A 13,469-nucleotide genomic window follows, 5' to 3' on the forward strand; every position below is an offset into this window, starting at 1 on the left:
AAAATTCAAAGAACCTATTGCAATAAAACGGCAATTTCATACTTTAATCCCTAATATTATAGCGAACATAATATCCAATATTATCTTATTTCCTTTTTTAGCAATTCTAGTAAAAAGATATTATAGTTTTTTTATACAATTTAAAAGCATAACCAAAACTGCCACTAAAAAGTTAGTTTGATATGAAATATTACAATAGAAGTAACTGCTAACATCTTTGTATAGATAGACTTTTGTTCATAAATTGGTGACGTCAAACATTGATACAGTAAAAGGTTTAGTAGAGCTCCGTTTTCTAAGAGTAAAAGGGGTGCTGGTGAAACTACAAGCATGTGGGCCTTGTCAACGTGATGCAGACGCAATGGCAGTGTCTCTCAGATCTTTGCAATTAAAGCACTGAGTGGAACTGTATCTATTATGTATAGGCTGGTGCATGACTTGCTCGTCTCGCCACTTGATACATAGGGCGCACTATAAGTTTCCGAAACTGGCCACTTACATAAACAATATTTAAAAAATAAAAATAACCGTAAACGGCGTATCATCTTGCACCACGATAATTCTAGTTCTCACACGGCAAGTTAGACAAATGAATTTTTGAAGGTGAACAACGTTGACTTTTATTTATTTCCAAAAATTATGAACCAGTTACGCGGTCAACGATTTTCATCACCTGAAGAGGCTGTCGAAGAGTATGAAAAATACGTTTCAGAGATTGTCACTGAGGAGTGGCATAAATGTTTGAAATTGGTTAATTCGTATGAAAAAGTACATTAACGCTAACGAAGAATATTTTGAGAAACAATATATTCATTTCTGACCATTCATAGTATTTTCTTCTTATTCATTCCGGAAACTAATAGTGCGCCCTACGTGTCACATAAAAAAAATGTTAACTCAATTTCTTATGTCCATAATAAGTTACAAAGTCGAAAATGTGATCTTAGTAAAAAAAATTGCGGAGTACAATATAAATAACTTCCTAATAATTACACCACCCATTTAGTCTCAAACAACAGCAACTTCTTCTCTCTTGGTAATTTAGTTAAAGTAATGATTGTCGTAAATTGCTTTACGTGCAATAAAGTAAAATCATTCATTTCATTCGTTCTTTCAAAATAGAAAGTAGCCTATTCTATAAATAACACAGTAATTAAATTAATAACGGAAGGTACAAGTTAATGTAGGCTCAAATAATTTGAAAGACTCAAGAAGTTTTAAGGCAATAATGCCAAAAGTATTTTCGACACCTTTTACTAAAAAATGCCTCAAGTCCGATCGCTAAATACGAGTATGATATAGAAAATTTCTGTGGAAGTAAATGCCGTCGCATGGCTTACATAAATATTCCTCACAGCTAGCCCTGGTATCTTCTTCATCCATTTTGTGTTTAGATAAGAAAAGGTAGATGAAAGGTAAGGCAGTAGAGGTCTATAGGAAAGAGTTGCTTCAGGGAAAGCTGCCACAATATTTTTTTCTGCCGCCAATCCATTATTGGCATATGAGACTTGTCTTAGTTAACCGTCGACCGTTCAATGGAAAAGCAACCTTTTTCCCACTAGGCCACCACCACCTTGTTCTAAACGTATACGTTACTTTCTTTCATGACAATGTAATGGCGAAATTTTTGAAAGTCACTAATGTCTATCTTGGATTCTGTTGCAGGCTTTAACGTTTAGTTGCTTATCGTTGTTTTCCGTCCCATTTTTTAATGCTTGACTAGAAACGTTGTACACACGTTGTCGTTGTGACAGGTAACCACCTCAAATGCTTGGTTTCAAACTAAGGATTTGCCTGCTTTATGAGCACCAAAACAACGGAATTCATTTGGGAGGCGTTACCCAGAACTCACAGACAGAAAACAAATTTACAAAAGTTCATTATCCAAATTGGTCCATGCGGGAATCGAACCAGTCCATAGTGTTAACCGCTAGGCCATCAATGTCGTCAATGTACAAGGAACTCAAAGAGTTGCGTTTTAATTTGCTTAAAAGCAATAATATCGTGCAAATGGTGCTTGGGGTTTAAACAGATCGTCCAAAAGTTTTCTGTTTCAATAACTCTTTAGACCTATCAAATTAGCTGATCGAATAGCGGGAGATTCGCACAGACCGTAATTTCATTTTAATAATATATATATATTACAAACTCAAACACACCCTATCTTCAATTTTAAAATTCAAATGAACCTCGTCGCGATGTTCATAACAAAATGCAAAAAGGATTATTTGTGCCAAAAAATGTTCAGTCAGATTTATACGGTTTTTTTTTTCAATTATTACAAAGCCTTATATAGTACTGAGTGGATCTTATATGATGTGGTGAGTGCAGAGCGGTAGCCACGTTGAGTAATAAGTCGCTTATTAATAAGGAATTTTCCTTTGCGTTTCTTCGATCTTAGTATCAATAACAATTTAAATAAATTTATTTTCAAAATTGGTCCCGGGACCTTCTCATCCAGCTAATTGTAGCCCAATAATGATATTGGTAACCTTGCTATTAGCACTCTGAACTTTTGACGAGAATGTCCCATCGAATGTATCTTAATTGGTTTTGATCTGATTGTCCTCAGTGGCTCCAAGTGCCCCTTCAACATAAACTGGAGATTATGTAATCAGACGCAGTATCGATTTATTACCCAATCCGAATTTAATCCAATAGCATTGACAAACAGTCTTAAAGATAACCCTCGGAATTGTTTCGTTAGGAACCAGACACCTGTGTCTTAACATTTCCATCATCAAAGCTCCAGAACAGCTGTTCCGACCCCGGTCTTTGTTGTTCAATAGACGATAAATAAATACAATTAAAGTCACCAAAGACAATTTTCTTTGTGCCGTAATTGCTTGGAGTCAAAGCGTTCATCAAAGGACAAGAAACAATATCCTTTCCACTAAAATTGATAGAGTTTTAATCAACGCCGTCTTTCTCGAGGGCACTTGGCGAGCAATCAATTTGTCTGGTATTGTTCGTTACTTTTAAGGATCAGCGAGTCTGAACACTGGCTTTTGAAGGCTTCCTTCATTTTCTTTGCCTTTTATATCGGTTTCAATGGGATCCGAATTCAAGTTTTGCATAGTCGACGCGTTCGAGGTGAAAAATTATAAAAAATACGATGGCTCACACAAGAAAATTCCAATAATTTCAAGTTTGTGTAAAAGAAATATGGTTCAGAACACATAATTCGATCCACATTACATTTCCAGTATTAAATGACCTTAACTGCTAAAACTTTTGTTTAAAATTAGAATTTAGAAAACCGAAACAAAATTTTTCTTCGATGAAAACAATATTTTTGTAATTAAGATGATTAAATGTCAGAATGCTTCAACACTATGATGTTCGATTATTTTGTGAAATTACTCCACTGGTTTGTTATAATTATTAATGCAAAGATACATTTACAAAATATTCCAGTTTCAGCAATTCAAATTTTCAACTGACTACGACATTTTCAACAACAAAAACGCATTTTCATTGTGATCCAAAAACAGATACTTTCGCGAAACTTAGAGTACGACTATCAGCTGAAAAATTCAAGCAGAATATTTTTGTTGTACCTGGTATCAAATTGTTCCCATAAAGCAAATTTTGTACAAATTGGCGACTATAATTGGAACAAAGAACGATCATGGCTTGGCCAAGCCCTACTGTCCCTTTTCTAGTCAATTAATCAATAAAAATGCCATCAATATTGCTTAAAATTTCGCTACTTGAACTTTCAGAGTTCAAATCAATTCTGTACTGACAATAGGTAATTTGTTAGTGTAAAAGTGGGTACCTTGTTGAATTCTCACAATTCATCTTGTGTTGTCAGGGCAGAGCGCGGCCATGTCAGTGCTAATGAAAAAATATGATCTGTTGCTACAATGCTTAGTGGTTTAGTGTCGTACATTCTACCGGTACAACAATATTGCACCGAATGTCGTGTTGTATAGGAGCGAGTATTATGTGAAAATAATATTCTTAAATAAATATTATTTTATTGAATACCATTATGTTTTGACTACTATGATATTCGTATATTTTTCGTGAACGTTCTCCACTAGTTTAATGCTATTATTGATAAAAAAAAGATCGAATAAGTACCAGAGAAAAATTCCTTCATTCCTGTTGAATTCGAACCAGCACCTGCACCAAAATGGGACTAAGCGCTTTCCCAACTGAGCCGTAGAACTAATGAGCACATCTTACGAATTTCTCTGTCTTTGTTACCGATATATGATTTTGGTAGCGCCATCTATGAGAAATCTATGGAAGTTTTCTCTTCACTCAGCCAGGCCTTTATTAATTGTTCCATTTTTATTTTACCGTTTAGTTAGCACAACTAGAAACTCAAACTAGAGAATTGCCCAGATCAGAGCAACGGGCCCAACCCAAAACACACATATCAGAACCAATTTTGAAAACATAATTTCTCAAATTGATCCAGCCGGGAATCGAATCCTCCTCATCTAGCGTCCACAATACTAACCGCTGAGCCACCAAGGTGCTAAATTTCTTAATATGGATATTCGTTTTGACGACCTCTGTGGTTTAGTGGCTAGCACACTGGTTTTTCATGGTGTCGCCATCTCTGAGGTCCCCGGTTCGATCCTCTGTCGGGTCAATATAGATAAATTAACTTTTCTACATGGTCTCGGGTTTGGATGATTGTGGTACCGTCGTGGTTTCCGATATCCATAACACAGGTGTTTTAGTTACTTACTTTGCGATTAGAGCAAATGTATGTGTGCGATGAACGTATGTATGTCTAATATCAAATTAAATCACCTTGTTATGTACAAAATGGTGTAATTTAATATTAGTGAAGGCACTCAAATTTCATGACTGTTATACGAAAAATTCATTGGTAAATAACCAATAACAAAATGTAATAATTGCGCAAAGATTTAGTATTAATTAGTCAACTTTGGTGTAAAAAGGAGAACTATTTGATACTTTTTATTATGATACTTAATGACGGGACGTACAAGTCGTGTGCTTTATGGTAAGCCACACGTTTGTCTATAACAGTTGCAGTGCCAGTCAGAGCTATAAACCGCAAAGATCAGAGGGGCATTGCCACTGCGCCCGTCACCCTGAGACATAAGTTGACAAGATCCATGTGCAATATCTCGAAAATACGGGGAGTCATCGAGACCCGTGTTGAACAGTGGGGCGTATAATGGGATGGTGATGATGATGATTGAGACCCATTTTGTTAAAACTTTTTATTTCATAATTCTAACTTTTTTACAAAAAAAGACCTCCAAAGTTTATGGAATCTTCCGGTTAACGGAAAGCTGTTGTATTGAAAAATAAAACCCTTAGAGGTGGAATATTTTCTTCACATTTGAACCAACTTTGTGCAACAAAAAAAGAATCATTGCATTCGATTTACAAAAGTCTGAGTAATCGCGTAACTTACAAAAAAAAACAGCCAGAAAAAAAAACCTCCTTTAAAAAAATCTACAGACGAATCTTTACCGTGAACTCGAATTTTCTGTGAGAATCCTAGTGATGATCAGCATCGAGCTATCAACAACAATAACAACAGCCCTTGAGGATGCCTCGTGGAGAGGCGAAACACGTGTCGGGTACATTTTTGGTGGTGGACTGTGATTGTAATTGCGCTTGTGTTATTTATATATTTATAACTACCTCCGTGGCCGAACGGTTACCATACCGGACTGCCACGCAGAGGTCCCCGGGTTCGATTCCCGGGCCGGGAGAAATATTTGTATGGTCTACATTTATTTCTCTCGTGAGTTTGGGTGTAATTTGTAGTTGTCTATGTGTGTGTCCATGGTACCCGCGACACAGGGTTTCCCTAGTGCGGGGCTATGTTGAGTGTGTGCGTTATTATTATTATTATTATTATTATATATATCTCTTGGATTAACAATTGACACGCACCTAAGCTGGAAAGAACATATCGAGCAGATTTGTATGAAGCTAAATAGATTTGTTTACGCTCTTAAGTAAGCTACGGTCTTATACTGTGAGGCAATTAAGTAGTCGTAGAAAGTGCTTTTAACGTTCAGAAGAAGTGTATTCGCGCGATCTGCGGCGCGTGGTTCGACAACAGCTGTAAACCGCTGATTAAAAAATTAAACATGCTGCCTTTGCCATGCATGTACATTAGGGATATCTGTGTATTTGTCAAAACTTATCCTCAATATTACAAAACACGTGGTGAAATTCATCAAAGGCAGACTAGAGCAAAAATTATGCATCTTTTGTACCAACCTCGTTTCCATAAAGTAATTTATAACAAAAACTGCTTCAACATGTGTATAATTATTTACAACAATCTGCCAAATGGGATTAAATTGTTGCAAGGACATGCTTTTAAAAAACAATTGACAAAATGGCTTTTGCCACATTGCTTCTATTGTAATAAAGAAACTTAGAATTTCTAAATAAAAATTTGCATTAATTTGAAGTGCAATTAACAATATAAACCGGACATGAAATTAACATTTGCACATCTGCTTGCAGGTTGAATACAATGTACTCGTACCTAATTTTATTTAAGACCTTTATCATTACCGTATTCTGGCAAATAAACGTATTCTATTCTATTCTATTATTTTATTAATTTTATGCAGCAATTTTACACGATCACGGTATAGCAAATTAGTTTACCTCCATTTTTGTTTCTGGTGATGAAGCGGCATCCTACAGCGCCATTTCCCCCATCAATGTAGGTCCGTATATCACCCAGCGTATGAATCAGCAGTTCAGTACGAATAACGTCTCCTAGATTAAGATTTAATTGCTCACCATTATTTCCTAATTGCCCATAACAAATGGGTTTTTATGGATTAATTTTTTCTTGCAATTGACTTGTTTCTGGATCTCACTGATTGAGTCATCGTAACTATTAATGCTACGCGTTTTGCTTTTTGAATCTGTTTTCGTAGATATCGTATAAAGCATGTAAAGAATAAATTCAGCAACTTATCAAATTACAGGGCGCGTGAAGAAGAATGCAGCTTTACCTATTGTGATGACGTATAAATTAAAATCAGACCTTTCTAACATCTTCTTATTTTTTTATTAAGAAATAAGTGCGCATTTGACCTCAATCTCATCTGAAGGATGAAGTCGACGATGGAGCATGCACAATGCCTATACGCTCTCATCTACAAAAATCCAAGTTTTACTGTTCAGGGAATTAGTCTGCAGGCAGGGAATTCCACTTCATAGCCTTCCGTCACATAAATGTGGGAGCGAAACCCTACGTGCGAATCCTTGAAATATCCACAAAAATAATAGGGATGGAACCCCAGCCCAATTCTGATCCCCTGAAAGGGGAGGGCGAATGGGCGAATTAGGTATATTGTGGAATTCTCTTGCACATTCTCCGTGACATACCTATCTGTAGAATTCCTATATAATAGTAAGGCAAGTACATTATTAGGTAGGTCTTTGTTTTGGGTCATCTTCGGTTTAGTATTCCCTGCCTTATTTCCGTTGCAATTTTTATTATTTACGTATTCCAGTACCTATGTTAGACAGAAATGTTAATTTTACAGTTTTCAAAGTTTCAATTGAAACTTTATAGTCTAAGGCGGCATTTTTTAAAGGAAGAAGCAATATAGAATATGTTTCCTACTAAATAAAGAACACATTTCATTGAACGCTAAAGAACGAAAGAGTTAGCCGCGCGACGTCGAGAATATGTTATGTAGAATATGCCACTTATGATTAATGTGGATGAACATCTAAAAGGCGTACAATTAGCAGACACTTGTGAGTGAATGCCACAATACGCATTGATCTATAAAAATATGTTTCACATATTATAGTCTTTGATGACTTTAACAATTTTATTTAAATTAGTTAAACGTATTATGTCTTAAGAGTTTAATAAATATCCTGTCATATTTTTATATTATTCCTGGATTTCTCTCTTTTAGTTTCAAGGGCAAACTAGAAACCACATTTGTTATTACGTAGGGTTCATTTTTGTTTCAGTTGTATAATGATAGCAATAAACAATCTAACTGTTCCCGTCATTTATTTTGTAAGTATTCTATCTACATTCAAGTCATTCGAAGGTACTCATTGTTGAATGCTTTAATTCGGATCCATCACCCTTACACATAAAACTCATTTACTTCACGCATTGCAGCTTATAAACCAACATTCCAAACAAAATGACAACATCGCCTCGATTAAGATTTAATTGCTGGTCCCATAAATGACCGCGTTTGCGACTTAATTATCGCGAGCGAACCAGCACGGGGAAATGGCTGACGGGCTTTAACACATCGTCGTGTTGTTTTTATATTGAAATTGATGGGGTAGATTAAACTCTATTATTAACTCTCAGAATATTTTAGGTCAAAACCGGGTCCGGTTTTTGAAAGGCTTTTGTGGCGACGCGGGTCCAGTACGTAGAAGGCCCTTCGAGAATTTTATTATAATTTGTGCGGGTTGAAATGATATGAGGGGTATCATCCCTAGTCATAGTAGTGAGGGACTACACTATGGTTCGCTATTTTCGGTAACGATATTGCAGGCATAAATAGAACCCTCGCTAAGTCGTGGCCGGGAGCCAGATGGACTATGATACCTGAAGTGTAGGTAGACACAACTGACGTTTCTATTATTAATACAATTATTTATGCAGGTTGCTTGGGATCATGTTTTGTTCTGACAGTATGTGCATATGTTTGTCTCTTTTCAACTTGCTCGTATAGTGCGTTAGGTATTTCATTATTAAACCTAAATGAATTGCTGATCGCGCACATTGTCGCGCTTACGTTAATAACATTTTAGTGCGATAAACAACTTTGTACAGTACTGTGCTTTACAGATTGCTGCTTTTCAAGATTATTGGCTCAAGCCATGTTAATCCTATGGACACAGTTGCATTCAGAATATGTTAAATTTTCTATTAGAAAGATCGAGTTTTATTAAACAAGTATCGACATGGACCGGCTAATGATTCAGCGGCTTTGGAAGTTAGATTTGTTAAAGTTGTTCGTAAACCATCTTCCTGACGAATTTGTTGATTTTGAGATAGGCCACTATTCTAGATATTTTATGTTAACCTACCTCATTCGTACAGTGTACTCTAGGAACCATACAAATCCCATCAGATATAAGTTTCATTAGTAAGTACAAAGGTTATATATGCATATATTTTGATACGAGTCTCGATATAATTTAATTTTAAAGAGATATTACAATTTCAAAATAGATCATCTAATCTGCATATTAATCATATTTATAAGCTTATTTGTATCATCCTTAGGTTTGCCGTTTTCTACAGTAAGTATTTAAATTAATTCAGAACCATTTCATTTCGCTTTAACAACATCTACCCTATCCCACAGTTGGAAACGGGTATTCTCTAATGAGATTGTTTAGGCATTATCCGTCACATTGCACGCACTGGCCCAATACGGATTAAGAATTTGACGTATAAGTTTCTCCTTCACCATTGGCGACAAATATTGATACTACAAGATCACAAGCGTACCTAATTTAGAAATTGAAATCCAGTACCGTAACAAAGATTCAAACCACCGGATTCTTAATTGAGAAGCAAACGTCCTCCCATGAACCATAACCTCTGTTTTACGTAGCTTATTGGGTGTTATTACCCGATGCTCAGAAGAATAATTAAATTATCGTCATCTTTCTTTTATGATACATTTCTAAATATCATTTGACCTTGTCCTATTGTAAGGATTTTCTTACATGAATAAGAAGCAGTTCCTTTTGTGTACGTTGTCCCTTAGGATATGGATATGTCTTGGGCACAAAATAATGATGTAGTACGAAAAACGGCTCGGCTCCTTTTGCACTTAAGATATCAAATCCCCTCTACCCACAGACGATAAGACAGTCCAATGTTGTGGACTGCTACCAGATGTTAAGAGTATGTTAAACGATAAAGTGAACAATGTTCAAAGTACGACAATAACCCATAACGTCATACTGTAAAGCCATTTCAAATTCCATCTTAACGATGCTTTATAAACTAAATGGTTGCAATTCAAGCTGACTGTCGCGAGTCACGCTAGACCACCAACCAACAATATCAGATATGAGATTCGTGGAAACTCGGCTGTATGCAGTTTATAATTTACTTATTATGATTTAAATTCGCAAAGAGAGTTTAAAGATTTACTTTAAATGCAAAATAGACGAACGCTTGGTGTCATCTGATGTTAAACGACGATATTAAGCGTTTGTCTATTCACTCTAACTTTAAATAACCCCAAATTGTGGTCTTCCGGAAACATAGAAGCAGTGAATTCTTTCGTCATGCGCATCGGGAAAGATGAAGCAAAGCGCTTCTTGCACGTGGATGGTCAGTTAATGACGTAAGAATAAAGTGTTCCGGACTTACTAAAAGTCCGAAGGAGAAATGGTGCAAAAGGAGGAAACACACTTATTTTTTATGTTTACCAACTGACAGGACGAACAACGTTTACTTGGTGGAAAGTAATACAGTCGCCACTCAGAGTTTAAAATCGTAAAGACTTGCGAGGTGCTGCCACTGCGTCTGTCGCCCTGAGACATAAAGTTGACAAGTCCCAAGTGCCTGTTGTTTCACAATGTTCATATTAATGCTTAGCGGCTGGAGTAATAGGTAAGAAGGCAGTGCTTCCCTGGACGAACTCTTTCACAAGGAGTTTTACTGCTATTGACTTTCAAAAATGTATCCGATAGAGGACCAACAAGTGGGCCACTTTTCTGCAGTGATCGAGACTTAGAAGGCTTCAACTTCACAAGAAAGTTGTCGCCGATTAGTCTCTTTGCTTTTTACTCCACCGAGTGCAAAGTAGCCAATTGGTATCGGAATCGTCCGTAGAAATAGCAAGTTCCAGTGACAATGAGTCATGCAGGTCGTAAAACCGAATATTTATGGCGAAGAGTAGCACTAGTCGAAGATTGTAAGTATTGTAGATAGTTTCAAATAAGTATCCTTTGAGTAGTCCTATTGTTCGCCATAAATATCTCGTTTTACGGCCTGCGTGACTCATTGCATTGCATCGTGAACTTGCTATTTCTACGCAAGAATACGAAGTTTAGTCAATTTTATAAGTATTGTAATTAATTTCGTCAATTTTTATAATGAGGATAAATGTAATAATTGAATACCTAATACTTGGCCTAACCTTACATTGACTTTTCGTACCATAACGCGCTTAAAGTAAGCTTATTATAATGTTAAAACTATGATGTTTTAGTGATTATTCATCAATCAGTTCGCACTATGACGCGACTTTAACATTAAAGTAATATTGTTCTTATGTCAAATTTAGCAATCTTAAAATAGTTACACGGATGCAATCGAAACAATATTATTTTCGAATTTATTGTCTTAATATTGATTTGTAATGATTAAAAGTTAAGTTGAACTTATTTGTTTACATATACTTCTTCAATATTTTCTTTATTTTTTATTTAACAGCACATAGGAAATAATTTCTCGTTAAATAAAAATACGCGATGTTTATTTATGACGATGTAATATTATGACGGCGCCATCTATATGCTCCTTCCAAAACTAATATTTGACACTAGACTGTAATTCCGAATTCACAACGTCACAATCAAGACTCGGCTTGTTTTATATTTTTCTTCATGAAAATGCGGAAAAATAATTGAAAAAAACGTAATTTTAATAGATTTCATTATTACATACTTTTCTTTTTTTGGCAGTTAAAATTCTCTGAATGTAAATAACATTAAGTACTTAAACATTACACTACGATAACATGATTCGGAACATCAAAAAAGAAAGAAATGGCATTATATAGTTCACATAGCGTTATCTCTTTCCCATTTTTAGTAAGAAATAGACAATATTGGGAAACCACTTTTGCTATGATATGATATATGATATACGAATATGAGTAATATTATAATAAGCTTACTTTAAGCTTATATTGAAATAAGAATTTTTTCGGAAAGGTTATGGTAGGCCCCCTGACTCCTTGATCATCTATTTGGTTCTGAGTAGGTCAGGGTGAAGAAAGGTGTCAGGCAAACATAACCTTTGACCAGTGAGTCGTAGAATTAATTTTGATATGACTTCCTTATTGCATCATTACTGAAAGACGTTTTAAGAAATTTTTAATTAAATTACATAAATACAAATTTCAACCAAAAAACTGAAAAATTCCTTTACAGATGCGCGGAATGACGAAAAATCCAGTACCAAGTTCTTTAACAAAACACGAACGATAATTTCGACATCTCGGTAACTTGACCCGTAGCTCAATTAGTAAGAGCAATACTACGGCGCAGTATCGTCGTGGGTTCAAGTTCCATCGGGTCTAAAAAGTTTTTCTATGTGTTCGGTCTTTATATTAATAATCATAATAAAAACTAGTGGAGTTATTTCACAAAAAATCTCAATAACAAATTCCTTTACACTTTTCTGCTAAATGCAGAAAATAATGAATAAATAATGAATAAAGAATGCTAAATCACATAATTAAGAAGTCGGTCGGTAGTCGGGGTCAGGCTTACATTTCTGATGCTAATTAAAATGCATCTAAGTGACAAAATATTTTTTCACTTCTCATGCTCTTAAAGTTCGTATTAAGTACGATTCTCACCGACCGGGCGGAGTCGGCGCGCGCTCAAGCGCATCTAAATAATTGCCAAAGGAATGTTGAGCTTCTGTACAGTAGTCAGATCCCATATTCGAATGTTATTGGCACTGCTGCCGGCCGATCGGGCGCTTGAGGACGCGGGCGAAGGTGCCCGGCTGTCGTCGCGCGCAGTCGGCTCCGTTCGGATACCGCCGCGCGCAGTTGGCTCCGTTCGGTTACCGCCGCGCGCCGCCGGGCGCGCGCGTCGGCCGCAGGCACGTCTGATCGAGACATCGAGACGATACAAGACGTGATGGATTCCGAGGAGAAACTTATATGTTTAGTGCAAAAATATGAATGTCTGTATAACATTAACTATAAATCCTACTGTGATAAGCAAAGTAAGCAAAATGCTTGGGAGAAAATAAGTAAGGACTGGCACATTCAAGCAAGTGGCTCTAGTAAATTTAATCACTCAGACGGACGCAGTCGGCTGCCACCGGGCGCTCCAGCGTCCGCTGGAACGTGGCGGCAGCCGAACGGCTACCACCGGCTGCCTGAGCGCCCGTTGCGATGCGGTGCCAGCCGACCCGGCCCGGCCCGGTCAATGAGAATCGTACATTATGCTGGATGTAGGCTGCATAAAATAGGATTTTATGCCCTGGTGCATAAAATAAAAGTTTTACTCGTGTTTTTTTAATCCGTGTTATATTACTAAATTAAAAAAGTAGGCAATAGTAATTCTAATAAGTTATAAGAAATAGAAATGCATAAAAAATAAGAGATTGTAAAATATAACAGAGCATTATATAGTCCGACCTGAATCACGTGTAGAAAATAATCGTTTATTTGTAATATTGCTGTTTAATTTTCTCGCAATCGAAGTGAAAAGCAGAGTGTATAACTCGTTCATAAAAC

At 36.2% G+C, this 13,469-nt stretch overlaps 1 protein-coding gene across 1 annotated transcript in view; it reads right to left on the minus strand.

Annotated features, from left to right (window-relative positions):
* The window catches only part of LOC113228868 (nephrin-like), an 81,282-nt gene extending 68,621 nt beyond the window's left edge, over positions 1–12,661 (minus strand). Inside the window, exon 1 of the mRNA XM_026462289.1 lies at positions 12,576–12,661. Within this exon, the coding sequence (XP_026318074.1) occupies positions 12,576–12,661 (86 nt within the window). The remainder of the gene's footprint in view (positions 1–12,575) is intronic.
* Between the last annotated feature and the right edge of the window lie 808 nt (positions 12,662–13,469).

This window comes from Hyposmocoma kahamanoa, unplaced genomic scaffold (assembly GCF_003589595.1).
Source record: "Hyposmocoma kahamanoa isolate Upper Pololo Valley unplaced genomic scaffold, ASM358959v1 245, whole genome shotgun sequence".
Classification (NCBI taxonomy): domain Eukaryota; kingdom Metazoa; phylum Arthropoda; class Insecta; order Lepidoptera; family Cosmopterigidae; genus Hyposmocoma; species Hyposmocoma kahamanoa.